Source organism: Merops nubicus, unplaced genomic scaffold (assembly GCF_000691845.1).
Source record: "Merops nubicus isolate BGI_N331 unplaced genomic scaffold, ASM69184v1 scaffold2514, whole genome shotgun sequence".
Lineage (NCBI taxonomy): Eukaryota > Metazoa > Chordata > Aves > Coraciiformes > Meropidae > Merops > Merops nubicus.
Genome location: NW_008603422.1, coordinates 57,487 through 76,429, shown reverse-complemented (window position 1 = coordinate 76,429; position 18,943 = coordinate 57,487). Strand labels below are relative to the sequence as shown.

The 18,943-nt window shown below is 37.2% G+C and overlaps 1 protein-coding gene across 1 annotated transcript in view; it reads left to right on the top strand.

Moving 5' to 3' along the window:
- LOC103771341 (regulating synaptic membrane exocytosis protein 1-like) overlaps positions 1-18,943 on the top strand; it is a gene marked incomplete at its 5' end in the record, with an annotated part of 130,017 nt that overhangs the window by 61,971 nt on the left and 49,103 nt on the right. Inside the window, one exon of the mRNA XM_008938634.1 lies at positions 1,867-2,033. Within this exon, the coding sequence (XP_008936882.1) occupies positions 1,867-2,033 (167 nt within the window). The remainder of the gene's footprint in view (positions 1-1,866; positions 2,034-18,943) is intronic.

Genomic DNA, 18,943 nt, shown 5'->3' with positions numbered 1-18,943 from the left:
TTAATAAGAATGGAGGTGCTTTGCATTTCTGTTTTGGAAAGATTTATTTGCAGTCTGAAAGAAAGCAAGCAGCAAAATTATTTAACAGACTCTGCAAGCCATTCCAAGAGGTGATCTGAATAAACATACCAACATAGTCTCATCTAACCCCATTGGTCATCCATATTCAGATAAGACACTTAGAAAGAGAGTCTCCGAATTAATCCTTGCTACTGTTGAAAATATTTTTAAATACTGGAGTTCTTGAATCCTGTTACCCACTATAATAAATCAGAGTTCTGCTGCATCTGTCCCCATGTCCATGTCAGTGCCTTTTAGACGTGTTGTTTGGGCTCAAAGTTATCATGCTCCAAGCTATTCTGAAATCATCTGCAGAGTGTCATTTAGCATTTCAGGCTGAAAATTTACCTTTAGTAAACTAGAGCTTTGTCTGCCACGGGTGTTTTTATTCAGACAGCCAGTGCAAGCCTCTCACAGGGTATTGCTGAGTTTTCTCAGTGCACACTCCTCAAGTCAAACACCAGGTTTTTATTCATAAATTGTTTTCAGATTTTCATCTTGACATACACTGTCCATGTGTGCTGTGGAGACCTCAGACACAGCTGCTGAAAGGCATCAGAGCAAGAAAAAAATAACCTGGCTTAAGGACAGAAGGCCTGATGCAATCATCTGTAGAAACCTGACCTTGTGTTTGCCAGGTTTTTAAAGTCAAGACATGACATATGCTGGCTCACTCGGCCTCCATCCCAGTGCCTGGTTGAGCTGGGGATATTCACAGACTGTGGTAGCTTTGTGTATAATTCATAAATAAACCTTTATGACTTGTCAAGTTCTGTATCCATGCTTTATAGAATTACTTTTCTAGGGTGTCATGTCAGAAACTGCCCAGTCTTCCCATGTGTTAATAGTTTTCCCATATGTCCTGGGAATTGTAGTACTGTTTTAATCACTTTCCAGGCAAGGATACATTGCATTTTTAGTATATAGTGGGGTATAGTTTTGTAAACCTGACAATGATTTGGTCCTCATGCCTATGTGACTGAAGATTTAGGTAAGTGTGACATTGCTAGGATTGAAGCTTCCTTTTATGTATGTCTGATTGATGTGAATAATAAGAGCATTATGTAATAGTTGGTGTGGTGTCACAGTTGGTTTTAAGTAATCAAAGGTTCTGCTGTTAGCAAAAGGGGAATAATTTCTGCCTCTGTCCACGTGTTTCTCCTGCTGGGTCTTCTGATAGTTCTCATGCATGTGTACGTGTAAAAAAGCAATTAGATCAGGAAAGTGATCTGCCTGAAAACACTTTATTTTGCTGAGTTACCTTTCTGCCTGACTAGTCCTCTACTATCACTATACAAAGAGATATTTTGAGGTAGATAGAACTTAAATATTGAAATCAATCCCCAGAGTCAGCTTCATGTAGCATTACATTTCATTCAGACTCATACAGAGTTTTCCTGTTCCAAACTAACTCCGTACAAGTATTTTATAGCATGTTTTAAAATATTTTTAAAATTGAAGAAAGGAGCTGTAGCCAAATAGATGGTATGCCTGTGCTTGAGAATGTCTGACCATTGCGTAAATATTTCATTATTATAGTTCCCATGTAGTAAAGAACCCACAGCCGATTTGAATTCCAATGTTGTAATTTATCTCAAGTGTCTTAATTTACTTCATAAATGCTATGTTTGTTTTTTTCATTAGACATGAAGACATTATTTAATATAGGCATTTCACTGAATTTTATACAATTTTCTTAGATCTAAAAGCCATTAGAGAGACTTGTCATACTTAGGCTATATGTTATCTCAATATATGCATTATGTTTTGATGAGACTCTTCACCCTTTGTTTTCTTGATCTCTAGTATAATATACAAACAGATCAGTACAGAAGTTGTGATAACGTCTCTGCCAAATCATCAGATAGTGATGTCAGTGATGTGTCAGCCATTTCCCGAACCAGCAGTGCCTCACGCCTCAGCAGCACAAGTTTTATGTCAGAGCAATCTGAACGCCCTCGGGGCAGAATCAGGTGAGTTCTCAGTGCAGCTTCCATTGTATCACACCCCTTCTTTCATATAGTGCCAAAGTACAACCAGATATTATTGAAATTAGATGGCCACAACAGAACAGTTTATGAAAAATGTTCCACACGTAGAAACTGTCTTCCGTTGGTAGCCTAAGTTGACAATATTTTTGCAGTTGTGCATCTAAAACAGAAAGCAAAATTCCCATGAGGGGGTAACAGCTTAATGTATTTGTGGCAAGTGGAACTTGAACACAATCATCTCATTGCTGGCTATGAATCACTGTCATCTATATGCCAATAAGGTGTTACAGCAGAAATATTACTAGATTTTCTTTATCTAAAGAATTTTCTTTCATAAAAGCTCTGTTTGCCTTTCTTTCAATTTATGTATTTATTTCCCTACCTACTTGCTTTTACTTTGCTGGTTTTATACATATGATAAATTACTAGATATGAAACAAGTATTTATGTAGTAATTTTGATATCTCTGGTTCAAAAGTAGTTTAATTCACTTGCATAAGCAATAATCAAATATCTTTCATCCTTGATAATAATCTATTCTCGGGTTTGAGATTTTTTAGATACACAGAATTATTCCTCTCTTCCTTTGACTTGATGACAAAACTCCTGTCAGCTATAATGGCTGTAGGATTGGCTTGATAGTCTGTGGTGACATGTACCAATGCCTGATCTGTCAAAAATATGAATTGAGGTGTTGTAAGACACAAGAACTACTAGGAACTATTAAAAAAAAATATCCCTGTAGAGGAGATCAGTCTGATGAAAGTCTGGATGGCATTATTTAGTCCTTCAGAACACTTCTGGACAGAGTCACTACCCAAGAATTTCAGCTGTAGGCTTTTTGCTCTGTTCATGCAATGGGAAGGGATGTTAAGGAAACTGGCCTCTGTGTATGAACTAGCTTTACCTCAAGGGTGTTTTTTTGTTTTGTTTTGTTTTGTTTTTTTGTTAAGGAAAGTTCACGAGGCTACTAAAAGTCATGTTTCAGACTGGTGAAATTATAACCAAATAGCTGCAGCAATCTGCAGTCAATCAGAACACTGCAGTGGGACTGTAAATGTCTTTAAAGCTATCCGAGTGTTTAAAATTATTTCAATATGCGTGTTTAAATGCTGCATTTCATTGTGTCCTATCTTTTCACTACTTCTCTCTTACAGAGGGCTTTAGTCATGGCAAAATACCTGGACAGTTAATTTTTTCAACTAGGCCTTGTCACAGTATCTTTGGCAGGTTGAACAAGTTAGGATTTTTCGCCATTAATATCTCCGTATGGAACAGAATGTATCAGAAATGTTCCTTAGGTTCACAATGTCTGATCACATGTACCAGGATCAAGAGTAGTAACCATAGGAGAACCAATAAACTCATGTGAAGCTGAAAGGGGGAAAACCCAGGGTCAAATCTCATTCAACCTCTCCTATTCTAATGAGCAGCAGAACACCTTAGGTGCAGGATTAGCCAGCCTAGGATACAAACCCAGGTGTCTGCAATGGGAGCTCCAGTTCAGCTTCACTTTAAACACCTAAAGTGAGATGTCAGTAGGATTCAGATGTCTTCCATTTGTGATACTGCCCATAGAATCCATACCTCAGAGTTTAAACACTTTATACTTGCTTGCTTTAATTTTCTCTAAGTTCAGGTAGTACTTCCACAGTGAACAAAATGTATAGTAATAATATATGGTGCAGCTCATTCAGTAGAATTATGAGGAAGAAATTAACAGAATCCTAAATTACTCATAGCTTTCAATATTTTTCTTCGAACTTGGCAGAAAGACTTGTTAAAATAAGTGGACATGTGCTATCTTTGCAATTAGCCTATTTCGACCATGAAAGTGCAGTGGAGTAGAGTTTAAAGTAAATTTTATGTTATGTTGGAAAACATTGTATCCAGCAGATTAACATCAACTGTTCAAAATTTTCCATTTGCATTTTCCATGCTTATTTTTGGATTATCTGAGCCAGTTAACTCCCTACCCTCTGGCATCTGTACTCGTAGCCTCTGTCACATAGTCTTTAGTCAATTCTTTGTGCAGCTTACTTATTACATGAAAATGAAGAGTTAATTTGGGGAAGGATTGGTTGTATTATGAATATTTTTTTCAGAATGAGATTCATGCTGCTTAACTTTAGCCTTGAAAGCTATGTATCTACAGTGGAATTCACCTAAAAATTAAGGGTTTGTTAAATTGTCTAGCTTCCCGAAGTTGTCATTAAAAAGAAGAAAACACCTACTGTCTTGGATGGTTCAGTTAATCTTCAACTGGATGTCAGACAGTTGAATTGTCTTTGCCTGGCATTAAATGTTGAAGGAACCTTGGATGACTAGTTTAGGTTGGTTGCTTTAATTTTAGACATGTAAAATAAAGTGAAATGGATGCTTTCTCTTAATGAATAATATTTCTTTAAGTTCAGGGAATTAGAAATTTGAAGTTCAAGCTTGATTAGTAATTTGCAGTTGAGATTTTACTTTTGCCTGCAAGGAACCTGATGTTAACATATATCAAGCAGGATGGGATGGGAGGCTTGAGCAGGAGGGACAAGGGAAGGAGCATTTTTTTACTTCCTCTCTTCTTTCTTACTGAAACTACGTATCTGCCATCATCTTAATTTGAAAGTGTGTCAGCCCAGTGACCACAGCAAGTGTGTGAGTGTAATGTTAAGTTTAAAGACAAAGTTTGTTGAACTACCTTTTTTATGCATCCATCTTTTGGAGATGAGAGCTATGAAGAACCTAGTAAGCATATAGAGGAGGTGGCCTGGTTTTAACTGTCTCACCAAACTAAGTCATTCAGTTAGCAGTATCCTTAGGTGCCTTTTGTATCCAGAAGGAAAATAGAACAAATGCAGAATACACTATAAAAATTCCTGGTCTACATCACCTTTGGAAATGATGTCTCTATCTTGTTTTCCATTAAGTAGAGAAAAATGAATCCTAGGGCTACTGACGAGCAAACTTAGTTAAATTAAATTAAATGGAGAAATGTGACTTGAGAGTATTCCGGGGTTCAGATTAATAATCTGAAGTGAAACTGTGCTCCTCTAACATTTCTGTGTGAACCAGGAAACACTGGTTATAGTTATTTATATTGAGATTTGTAGTGTCAAATTTCTGTAACATACCAGCTTGGCAGCTGTCATTTTAGCTAATGTTGTTAGCCAATATAGCATCATCATTCATGCATATTAATACATCTGTGAAAAAGGATATAAATTAAGCTCCTAGACATATGAAAATAGGAGATATTGTCCTCTTTAAGGCTGTCATTAAGAAAGCAAATGTTTGTTGTACTTTTGTACAAAATACCATTACTTCTAAATGTCAGAAAGACTGAGGTTTCAGGTCATACTGTGGTTTATATCCACTAACTTCACCACCGGTTCTGCCACCACAACAGCTTCCTGACCTTTCCTTCCAAATCCTAATAGAGAAAAGATATAAAAAATAGCTAATGCCTTTTTCCTGTTAATCCAGGCAGAATCAATATCTCTCTCTTCTCCCTCAGTTTTGAAGATCTGAGATTCTGTCATTTCAGACAATGTATTCTATATTATCTTGTGCTTGTACATAGTTATTTCTTCATTCACACAGTAAATATTTTTAAACCTGGAAGCACATCTTTTTTTCTCCTGGCTCTAAAGTCTACAGGTATTAGCTATAAAAGTAGAACAAATCATAGGGGTGTTTGGCAGTTTTTAATTTTAATTAGTAACTTCTTCATTTATATTACTGAATCTACACTATGTGTTTTGTCTTCTTCACTATTTATGGAATGAAACACTGAAGAGCAAGGGTAAAACCAGTTGATGCAGAACAACAAAAAAGTAATGTGGATCTTACTTGAATAGGTAGTTAACACTTAGCTATTCTTTGGGGCAAAACCCCCAAATTTAGCACTTTGTAGTACTAGGAAACCTGAGCATGTTGAAGAATTTAGTAACATAGAATGAAACAGATCTTCCCTTTCCATTAATCAATGACAAGACTGTGTCTAAACTTTTTAAGGCAGAAGACTAGTTTCATTGCTGCAGTATATTTGTAATTGAATTACTTGTCAGAAAGCTGTGACATAACATGCATGGAAAACACCATTAGTTAATCTTCAGTCTCTAGAGATTTTGTTGATTAACAATTCTAACAGGTTGCAAGAGGGAATTATGACTGATGCAAGTTCTAAATATAAGTATATAAAATAGCTTCTTCATTTCTGATTTGTTTAGCGTTTTCATTGAACGTTGTAACAAATGGTTGTGAATGGATAAACTCGTCTGCATATGAAAGTGTTCCAAATATCTTTCATGTTACCATGCTGGTAAGTCTAGTTGACTGCCATACTCTCTAGTGGAAATGCAGACAAATATCAAGAACTTTTGTTTTGGAAACGATGTTCAGCGTCTTTTTACTTGAATGAGAATCAAACTTGTGAATTTGACTTGCCATAGCATTTGGAGTTGGTGTGTATTTCGTGACTGAATTTGTATTACCAGTCCTGCTTTTATGGAGGTTGGTTTTTTTTATCAGTCATTGTCTTTATGCATTCATAATATAGCTGAGCAATACTTTATGCCTATATATGCTACAGATGTTACTGTATATGATTCAGGAACATTTCTCACATCCAAAATGAAGCAGAAGGAAATTTTTCATGGTTTAATGCAAATGATTGATGAGTAAGAATCCATGTTAAATACGTGATGATTAATCAGCACCATATGGGCTTGATCAGACAAAGGACATTTACTCACTTCAATAAAAATTATGCCAAATGATGTAATTGCATGATTTTTCATGAAGGCCCTACTTATGCAAACTTACCTGGACTTCTTGGTGATGTCAGGTAGAGAACTGACATGCATAGTGAAGGTGAAGGCTTTTGATTTGGTGGATAGAGCAAAGTGGCTACCATAAGGTTTCATTTAAACCTGATGGAAGAAAATCTGTTAAATATATGAAAGACTAGATAACTACTGTTAAGGTGAATTTTGCTGTGTATCTGGATTTCAAGTTGCCCCTGCATTAGGAATATCCTTATTAAGAACTATATTTAGTATCTTAATAAATGTGTTATATAATTATATATGTGCTGTATTTTAATCTGGCACATGTATTTTGTTTCTAAGTTTAAAATATTTAAAAGGAGCCTATCAAAGAAGGGGAATAATGTAATGAGTTATAACAGTGAACTTAAGTCCTGATTTATTTCACCTATTATACCATCCCACTGAATGGCTTGTATGCTTCTTGGGATTCAGGTATGTTCTTAGGACATTACTGAAGGAAAATAACTTTTTTTCATTCCTACTGTCAAACTCTATTTGACAACCTTTTCATCCCAAATTTCCAGAATAGCATATGCAACTTGAGTATAGCTGTTATTCTTTCAGTACACTGGAAGTATAGTGTTAGAACACTTGAGCTTCTAAAGAGGAATGATGGGGAAGGGAAATGATGACACACGATCAAGGGAGGGAAGGGCTTGATGGGTTGATAAGCAAAGGTGCAGGGTGATGAAGACAGGCAGGGCCCCTTAATCTACAAAACAGCACAGGAAGAAGCCTGCTGGAAGTGTATGCACGTGAATGAGAAGAGCATCTGGGGGAAGCTGTCATACCTTTTTTGGGAGATGAGCATAAGTGAATGATTCTCTGAATGGTCTGTGCTCCAATGCATGGGGAACGAACAAGAAGAATTAGAGGTGTGAGAGTTCATAGGTTAAGATTAGAGGGCCAACCAGTGTCATGATGGTGTGGGTGTCTGCTATGGAATTCCTGACCAGGAGGAAATAGTAGATGAACCCTTCTTCCAGCAACTGGAAGAGTCACATTCACAGGCTCTGGTTTTCATGGGGCGCTTAAGCCATCCTGATACTACTGGTTGAGCAATGCAGTAGGGCACAAACAATACAGGAGGTTTCGTTAGTGCATTGATGACCAGGGGGAAGGTCTGGAACAATGACTCAGCAGAGGCTGATCAGCTCAGGGAACATTTAAACAAACTGGACATCTTCAAGTCATTGGCACGTGACAGGATGCACACATGAGGACTAAATGAATAGGTGCTAACTAATGTAATTCCAAGGCCACACAATAATCTTTCAAACATCATGGCAACTGGGGAATGCTCTTGGAGACTGAAAGAAAAAAAATTGTCACTATTGTCTTCAAGAAGGGCAAAGGAAATGCTAATGCTGGTTGTGTAGCAATTGGCCCAAAAGGTCAAAAACTGTGGCCATGTCAGAACCTGTGCCTTTGGAGCCATGATGGAGGCAGCTGGTTGGTTACCTCAGTTCCCTGCACCTCCTTCAGAGTGCTTTCTCCTTGGATATTGAGCATACAGGAAGAGTTAGCTGATACCAGTGTGGATCATGGCACGGTGTTCACTTCAGCAGCCTGCTCTGGGCCTTTCCTCTGCAGGCTTTCCTTGTCACTTCAGCCAGGAGGAAATTTGAGAAACTTAGGTCTTTTTTCTGTCCCCTCAGAGTGAGATGGAAGATCCAGTGAATCCAAATTAGCTTTCAGGTATAACTGAAATATCCAAAAATCCTTAACTTTTGGTACTGAAAAGGAACTGTTGCTGATTAATCTGCTGTTCGTTTCTTTCTTTTAAAAGGAGTGAATTAACTAAATCTGAGGTTGACCATGACTGAGAATTTGCACTAGAAATCTGAATGTTGCTGTGAAACTGAAGACAACACAGGCTAGTGTATTGTGCAGCATTAACTTTTTGGATCTGAAGGTTTTGGCCAATTCGTACAATTCTTCCATTTTTTCAGCAGTGATTAGATCATCTTCTTTTTGTCAGTGTCTGAGAAAATAACCTAATGTTCTTTCTGATGATGGTACTTTCATGCAAGGTGCTAAGTAGAAGTGAGACCATTTAAATATTTTCTTTTCAAAGCATTTGGGAACTTTGCTAGTTATTGTGACAGTTCTGGAAATGCACATTTCTGGATGGGGAGTCTTTCTGGTTTTATGCACATCTAGGAGTCTCCCTGGCACAGGACAGTGCCCCCATCCTTGCTGTTGTACTATTTTGTCCTGTTAGTTTCTGTGGAGCCAGTTTCTTCAAGCTTTTAAGGTAATGAGCTTGCAAACTCTAAGCCAGGAGAGGCTCCCAGTGACTGAAATAAGACCTCTCCCTTCCCCACTACCAGACCTGCCCAGACGCAGTCTGTTTGGAATTCATTGGGAAATGGTGAGTGCTGACTGGCTGCTTTTCTGTGCTTGTAGCTCCCTCATATTTAGTAATGTTTGTGCATATAGATCCCTCTTCCTTTTCAGTTTAATTTCATAGTACTTATTACGCTGTTCTCTTACAGAAAATGATCAGTGTTTGTAGTATAGGGCCAGATGTGTACCTGGAGGTTTGCCATCTCCTTGAGGACAAACAGTAGCAATGATCTGCAGAAGATCTCTTAAGGAGGTATAGCCAGAGAGCACTCTCTGGATTGGAAATAGATTGTCTCCCATTGATTTTTCCTCCCGCATAGTACATTGGAGCTAGTTTAATACAATTTATGTATGATGAGGGATAATGGAGTAGAGAGAGAGTCTGAAGGGTCTTGTGACCTCCTCTCAGCCTTTCCAATAGTGCTGCAAGTTACAGTGATAAATATACGTGATGTGACCTGTGCAGTAAAGTTGTTCAGTCTTTCCCCCATCCTCTGTTTATACTAGGGCTCCATCCATCCTTGTCAGCTCACTAATTCACTTGGAGCACAGCAGTACTGCACCACAGAGCCAGCTGAGTGAAGTTTAACTTCATGTCATGACAGTCAAAGAAAACTTAATACACCAAGGCTTTTTTTTTTTTGCATATCAGTTGATGAAACTGAGGTCTGTGTTGAAATAAGCCCACTAATTTCCTGTTAATTACAAAAGTAATTAAAATCTGTATATTGAATTTGTGCCACAGTCTACAGGGTGTAGTTAAGATTCTTCACTCACAAAAAAAACCCAAAATGTAAAAACTTTAATTATTATAGATATTACAGACAGAGCTAGTGGAGGAAACAGCAGAACACTGAAGGTGATTCAATAAAAGCAAATTGCCTGAAAAATATTAATAAATTTGCAGGTAGCTTCAGACTGGCTTTGTATGGAGTGTTCATTACATGATTCACCATACTCATGATCTAAACTTAGGAGCAGATCCTGAAAAAGTGTTAAATATTAGAGATTTTTTTTTTTGTACCTTGAGTAACTTTGATCCCATATTCCTTTTACAAACCTGTGTAAGATCAAGTTCATGTTATATAAAGAAAGGATTGAACTATATAAATTTGCAGTCAAACAGCAGTACCGTAGCTTAACGTGAGAGGAATCCATTTGGGTATATTAGGTCAAACTGTATCTTCCTGATTTTTATAGCTCTCACTACCAGTGTTCTGTATAAAAATAAAATATGATTCTAATTATGTCAAGTTGTTATCAACACAGATCCCTACCTGGCAAAGGAGTTGTTGTAAGCAGGTAGAAGCATAGTGTTCCTCATAATAGGATTTCGAGGGCCTTCAGGCTGTTTGGCTAGATGTAGTAGATTAATCTTGAATACTATGCACTGTGCTGCAGCACTGCCAAACAGATGAAAAAAAGTAATCCTATGACTTTCATACGTCCTCCATGCCTAGCTGTATGCCATCAGGTATCAATGATAACAGTGTTCCAGCACTGTGCTTATCTGGGTCCCTTCATCAGTAGAAGTACATGTCAACAATGTATGAAGAGCTAGATCCTAGTCACTGCAAACCTCCACAGCTCCACAGAGAGTGCTGTGACCATGTTGGTCTGTATCATGTTGAAAATACAGACCTTAACTGGTATTTTTGGAAAGGTGTTTCTTGCTTTCGTGGTTAAATTCTGCCACATGCAGCATTTCATGATATCAGTGGAAGATCTCTCCCACGTTTCTCAGACCTAAAGCCCCACACAGTGAATTACGTCTTTGTAGCAGTACTAGAAATTATTAATTCTCCTGCATATATATTCACATATGAATCAGATCAGCTTTTCTTTTCAGAAATTTTAACTCTAGATTATTACAGGTTGTCACATTCCTAAAGAAACTAAATTCTCATTTACTGTTCATCTTCCATATTCTGTCTGCTTCAAAGCCTGCATAGCTAAACAAATTTATAGATGGCTGCAGTTGTAATTTATCAGCTGGACTGTGGATCATCAGAATCCATGCTTCAATATGATTTTTTTTAAATCAACTGTCAAAGCCCTAGTGAAATGATGCCCATTGAAATAATACTCTTCTGCTCATAAAGTGAACTGTCGTGAATTTGGGGAGATAATGCTGAAGTTGTCCTCTTTTCTGAAGTTTTCATTTTGATATGCTGTAGTAGTCAGAATTATGAGTGTGTTCCAAATTTATTTTTTTAAATTGTCTGTGCAAATTTAGCTGGACTGAAGAGTGTTTCTTGACCTGAGTATTTATTCCACGTGACAGCTTGTGGATACTGCAGTTTTCAGGTACAAATTATTTTAAGGTGACTAGACTGTACTTCACATAAGTATGAAGTCAATCTTCTATATAAGCAGGAATCCCTCATTTCTAAGAAAGAATATAATAGTAGAACTAGTTTACACTGATTAAAGTAATTATTTATCATGCAATAATACATTTCTTTTGTGCTTAAATGTACAACCAACAGAAAAATTATCATAAATTTTTCCTTCTAAACTGAATAATGAAATCATACTCATTTTTATAGGTATCACAGTTCAGAATCAAATTTTAAGCCTCACACTTTAACCTACAAAATTAAATTTTAGGTTTTGAGTGGTAGTTCAGCAAGCTGTAACAGAGAAACTAATATTTGTAAGCATATAAAGTCTCTCAACTTCCTAGGAACTAATTTAACTTCAGTGCGTAGTAACTGCGTTTTATTATACTATTGTCTGTTACATTATAGTCCTCTAGTACTGGATGGCTTTGAAAGTCTAAAGAATTTTAACCTATGTAATTTCTCACTTCATACTATATTGAAAGGAATTGAATTTTTCAAAGTCAGATAAAAATTTGTTTTGTGAGCCTTCTTCAAATGTGTCTCTTGTTAGTGGGAACCACGGGCAGTGTTCCCCATGATGAAATTTATTGGAAAGCTTTCTGTTTCTGTAACCTCTGGTGGTCCATTTTTTCAGCTTAGATTGATGGGGGAATTTTTGTTGCTTCTAAGCAAAAGAGAGAATTACCTTAAACTGCTTCACATTAAAGAAAAAAAATCTATTGCAATTTTCATTCTTTGCTGTAAATGCTGAGCCATTCTCCACCATTTTTTTTTTGTCATGCCCCCAAAATAAAATAATGCAAGTAATATGAGAGACTTCACGTAGTTTGATTCTTCTTTTTTTTTATGTATCTAACTTCCACAGAAACCTAGGATTGTTCTCTCTGTATGACCCAGAGCTCAGAACAGAAAAATACATGATTTTTGTTCTTGCACGTTTTCTGGTTTAACTTCACAGTCCTTAAAATTCAGGGTAAGGAAGGGGAGAGTTCTGCAGAGGCAGATAACACATCCAGGTCAGAGGGCCATCAAAACAGAAACACTAGGAGTTAATGGCCTAGTCTGACCTGGTGTTGAGGCCAGCTGCTTCTTCATGGAAAGGAGTTTTTGTCTGAGGCACTATTACAGAACTCGCATTGCTGGGATTCGCTGGTGAACTAGTATCTCAAAATGCTTAAAGTCACTCTATATTTTGAGTGGAGGGGAGTGAGCCACAGGCTGCACATGCAAGAGGAACCCGATGGTTTCGGTGAAGGGTGAATCAGAGATCCCCAGAACCGCTGGAAGGTTGTTAGTGACTTAGGGTCAAGTTCAGTGAAGTATGTAGGCTGTGCTGTGCCACGTGTGCTTTGCTGGAAACAAAAAGATTCGTCTGTGACAGCACTTTCTGAATCGGGGTGTTATGCACTTGTTTCTATGTTTTATTTTAGCTGGCTGGATTTCTGCATTGTATTGAGCCCTTGCATTGAATCATCAAGCACTTGTCCGTTCCCAGCAGCTTCATGATTTAGACACTCAGCACTTGTATTAGCCAGCTAATTAAGCACATGGTAATAGTGATTATCTGCTTTAATTTTCCCAAATAGTTTAAAAAAACATTATTTGTAATTTTTAAATACAAGCTATTGAAGTCAGTATTACAGCTAAGATATTACACTCTATTTTTTTTCCAGCATGACTAAAACAGTAATAGAATTCCAGTTTGATCTATAAAAAAAGACTGTTATAAATACCAGAGCACAATTCTATATTTATGACACTAATTACGTTGCTGACACTTTGCCCATCTATGTCTGTTTATTTGTAGTCAAGGTTTCTTCTATGAACAAGACATTTAAGGTCACTAAATAGAGACTGATTTTCTTATGTAATGTAATAAGCAGCTTTTATTGTGCAGTGGCTTTAGTGGTTTATAGTTCTGTGTTTAAATACTGAGGGAGGTTAATTAGTTGTTATTGCAGTGGAGAATGTTCCCTCCCATATTTACAATGGCAGCATCCATAAAGTAGCCAGTTCTACTGACAGACTGAAGACTTTCCATGGGTCTTACTATTAAAAATAAACAATAAAAGCCCTCATTGGATTCACAGCCATATGTCTGCTGTGTTTTCAGACGATTTCATCTTGGAATTTTCCATTCAAAAACTTTACTTAAAAGTAGAATGTTTAAGTTAACATTTTACTATGTCACTGGTGTTAGCACTTACTCAATCCTAAGAGCTTCTCAGTAGTAATGATGCAGAGAATGGCATGCAAGGCAGCATTATAAGCAGTATTTTTCAAAGCATAGGATACTTTAAAATCATCAGTGAAACTTAGCCAATCTGTAGTGGCTAATAAAACTCCTTCTGCAAGAATAAAATGAGGTGAAATCGAGACCATCACAGTGAATACTAGATTCAATATTTTTTTTGGTGGAGACTTCCCACATTTTGTATGCTTATTTGCACTGTGTTGCATCTGTGAGTACGTTTGTGAGTCCCCGGAATGTGTTGATAAAAAAAAAAAAGATTAATCAAACTCAATTAAACTTTAATGTTTATCCCAGTGAAAAGACCATGCATACAAGATGTTTTGGAACAACTCTTTTAGTGGAGTTTCACAAGCTGTCAGCGCACGCTGGAGTCACCACTTTCCTCCACTGTGTGTCCATGATCTTCCCCTACTCAGTGTCCAGCTGGCAGACCGAAGGGAATAGATAAGTACTGTGGTCAGATAGCAGCCTTTCTTCAGCAGGGCACCTTAGTTAATGTGTCTCTTATCTGTCTGGTTACCAACCTTCACAAAACTTGTAAAACCTTGGTATCTTCAACTCTTCAGTTGAAGATGGGTAAGTTCTCTTTGAAATTTGACAGCTTGAGACAGTAAGGAAATGAGTGATAGAAGCTGAAAAGATTTCATAAGAAATGCAGGCAGTGTAGCCAAAAGCTCAAATTTCGTATCTGATCTGAGTTAAAAAATGAAATTCACTATTTTTTGTCTTTTTTTTTTTCTGAATTGGAATTTTATAAGCTAAAAATAATTTGGATTTTGGAGAAGTGTGATAAATAACACTTGAAACTCTTTAACAAGTCTGTACTCCAGGTTATGATGCATTTTTAGAAGCATTAGTAGTTTTAATTATTATAAATCATTATAATGATAACATTTTAGATCTGGGTTATAAAAGCACATTAATTTATCTTTTTCAAGATAATAGTTTTACTATTTTTTGTGCTTAGCAAAGTGATGTTTTTATTCAGCTTTCCCCTAGAGGACTGATACTTATCAATACAGAGAGATCTTTTAAACAGTTACACTGCTCTTCAGTTTTTTGCACCAAAAATTCAAGTTGATGGAAGACTTGTCATTTTTCAGCATGACTGTATTTACTAGTGGTATGACCACTACTTTGCTTAAAATACAGCAATTTAAAATCGAGAAATAGGGATGTAAGATGAAATGGTCCCATTTGAATGGTCTTGAAAGATAATACAATTTTAATATAGTGCAAAATGCAACTTGTGGCTAATGGAAGTTCCCTAATAGGGTTATCAAAGGCTAAGAACTTCACAGGTGTGGGAGATTGTGTTCCAGCTGTCATCAGATCTGAGAAATTAAGTAGCATCTTTTTAAAACTTCAGGATGATGGTGATGTTCATTCTCACCAAAGAGAGGCAGCAGAAAGCCTGATTAAGAGTTTCAGGCAAAGCCATACAGATAAAACCTTTCCAGCAACATTTTCAGCAGCGGGCAGCTCTTAGACTTGGTTGTGTCATATGCATTTCCAGCTGTCTAAGAAGTAGGGAGTACAGTTGTAGAATTCTTCCTGGCCTAAATATCTTCTTTTGTCAACAGAGAAACTATCACATTGTGAGCTGGCCAGAGTTTAAGAAAGCTAGAAGCGTATAGCTGATGACAGGTTACCCGAACCATAACACAGCATAAGAAACTCGGCTAGAAATGGTGGAAAGATCCCTTCCTTTTCATCACGCTCTCTATTTCTGCCAACTGTGGCAGTGGAGTACCATCACGCTGCCTATTCTAGACTTATCCCTGGTTCTAGATATGCCCTGCCACAAATATGAAAGTATTTATTTGTATTTTGCAGTTTGGATCCCATTTTGGAGTGCCTGGTTTAATCACGTAGTTCACACGCAGCTATTCATAGACAAAAACTTTCTCCTATCTCGAGTCAGCAGCTTGCTATGCCTGGACCTGGAGGCTCGTGAGCTTGGGCACAGCACCACTTAGTGCAGCTCTGTGGCTTCTCACTGCAGAGCTAGTTTGTTTGCAGGAATCTTGTAGTCCTTGTGCTGCTTCATGCCTTCATATCAAGAGTGTCTCCACAGAATAGCTACCATATGGACAGTTTTCTTTTGGACAAGTGCTGGAAGAGAGTATATAGTAATTTGGTTTGAGAGTGATTTTTGCATTAGTGTGTTGCTTTATGGATGGTCTCTATGCTTCCAAATAACACAACCCATGAGTAGTTGGAAGAGAAATCCAAGCACAATAAAGTTATCAGAGTTGAGCCAGAATGATGATGGTATGTTTAAGTTCATCAGTAAAAATTATCACAGAATCACAGAATGTTAGGGGTTGGAAGGGACCTCCAGAGATCGTCAAGTCCAACCCCCCTGTGAGAGCAGGACCATCCAGTCTAGGGCAGGTCACACAGGAACACATCCAGACAGGTCTTAAAAGTCTCCAGGAAAGGAGACTCCACAGCCTCCCTGGGGAGTCTGTTCCAGTGCTCTGGAATCCTTAGATAGATGCAGAAAGTCAGAAAACTGCAATTTTAACAAAGCTTGGCTGGCTAAGCTATTCCATACACTCATTGAAATTGATAATGACCAGACGTGGAAGGATGACCAGCAAACTGACTTGAATAGCTGTCAGAATAAATTTTATATCACCAAAAACCCTCAGTCTTTAATACTTCAATTGAAAAACAGAAAGGAACAACTTAACAGCTCTGACTTGCTAAGTTTATGGCTGCTCACTCTTCAGTTCTTCATATATTGGAATGAAATGTGTTTTTATAAAAATATTAGGTGATGAAAAATGTAGCCTAAAATGGAAAGAAAATCCCAACATTTTATGGCCCCTAGATTGATGTTTTATGGGGTTTTTTTAAAAATCAGGAGAAAATATCAAGATTTTTGCTTGCATCTATGAATAAATACTCCACCAGTTCTACTACATACATGTGAATGATTTTAATGGCATAAAGCAGTAAATTTGAATTTGTGTAATATAAGGAATGCTTACTAAAGAAAATTTTACAAAATCTGTATTAAAAGAATATGAAGGTTGTGAAACTATGTGCTGAAAGATAAGAAATACTAGAACAGAGCCTGCCCATGTAAACCTGGCATTTTTGTGTGTAAGGCTTACTCATTTAATTAGTCTCACATTTCTCTCCATGGAAATTTTCTCAATGAGTGCATGGTGTGGACCTGTCTCAGGAGTGACTGGAGACAGTACACATAAAGATGAATGAATCTTTAAAACTAAAACTATCTTTGTTACAGAAGCTAGAACTTGTTTAGAGAATGAAGGGAGAATTGTAGAAAGAGAAGAGATGGTCTATTGCCTCAGCTAGTTAATTAGTGCTCTGGGAGATGAGTCTCTTCAGATCTCTGCCCCATAGCTTTTGTGTGATGATGAGTCACTTCAAACATGGCTTCATTGGTGATCATATGCTACTTGTGTGTAGGTTTATTCTGGCTTCATGCTGGGGATGCCATCCCTTCATCATGTGGAAAGTCAGGAACAAAAAACACAATTCTTTACCATTCTGCTTTGTTTAACCCAGTTATATAGTAAAATATTGCACAGCTTATATGATTGCTGGGTTCACCATGCAAAATGGGATGAATGGGACATGAAGAGCAGTGTACTTTCGCTGCAAAAGTGCAGGGGTAGTGAGTGTTCTGTTGCTACAAAAGATAAACTGACCATCTCATGGGAAGGTCATAAAATAATAAATACTTGGGACTGTACATTGGAAAGGCTTTCATTCAGATTCAGGAATTTTTGGGGACCGTTTCATCTTCAGAAAGAGCAATATGAAGAGTTTGTTCCCCAAGTTTCTTATTGTCATCCTACTTCAGTATCACCATGAACTGGTCTCTGTCCTTCCAGAGATTATTACCCATTTCATCTTTTTGTAGCTCAGTCGGATGATTTTGTCTTGGTTCATGCCTGACGGCCAGCAGAGAAGATGCAGCCCATCTGCATCCTGGACAGACCAGCTAACTTTCCCAGATCAGGATAGCCCAGAGAAGCAATTCCTGGGAAATACTGATTTTCTGCCTCTAGCCTTGAGGCAAAATAGTAACATTCAGGAAATGTAAAATCTGCTTCCAAATAGGAGCTGTGAGTGAGTACCGTGCTGCTTGGAAATAGGAAGTCTCCTGGTATTTTAACTGTTGATCTCTTGGAAGTCACTTAATATGAGACTTAGGACTTAAAGATGTTGTTTTACCAAATGTACAGATACTCAAAAGAACAAAAGAAGTTTGTGCTGAATGGAAGGATCACCTCATTGTCATCTAGTCAGACACCAGCCATAAGTACTTCTTAAAGTGAAATTAACTTATTTGTTTATTATGCGACAGTAGAATATAGATTTATTTTTTTTTTCCCCCGTTTTAATTCCTTCAAAAGGACCAGACAATCTGTCATGGTATTTCATCTGGAACTTAGAATAAATAAAAGAAATTCAACCTTGGGGCAGAAACCAGGCATGGAAAATTCCTACCTGAACTTTTAATGTGTGATAAATTTAAAGAATACATATAACTAACAGGCAAGCCAGTAATATTATAAATGACTGGCATTTTTTATCTGAAATCTCTGCAGTGTAAGCGTCCACCACAGTACTTGAAGTAAATTGGCAATCCTACTTTGTTTCTGATTATCCAAATCACTGCAGCTCAAAACTGAGCACCAGAACAGTTTCATTAACTAGTTGCCCTGGTTTCAACTGGGATAGAGTTAATTTTCTTCCTAGTAGCTGCTGCAGTGCTGTGTAGCCTAAATCACAACTCTTATTTTTCAGTGAAAATGGAGAGCAATAGTCTCCAAATTATTATCATGGAAGCAAGATACATGAAAACAGTTAAGCTAAACTGCATAAAATCTATAATGAATCCTTTTTACCTCTAAACAGTATATTACAGATGGAAACTTCTGGCTCTGAGGTCATTTATGTGCAAAACTAAGGTGAAGCCAGAGTAATTAATGTTCTAATTATTCATTCTCTAAAGATAATGATTTTTTCAAATCCATCATTATAAACTGCTTTATGTGTCTGTCATAGGGAGGGAGACCGAATCTTTAATCCCTTCAGAACATCTGTACATGAAAAACGTACTATGGAGCATTGCTT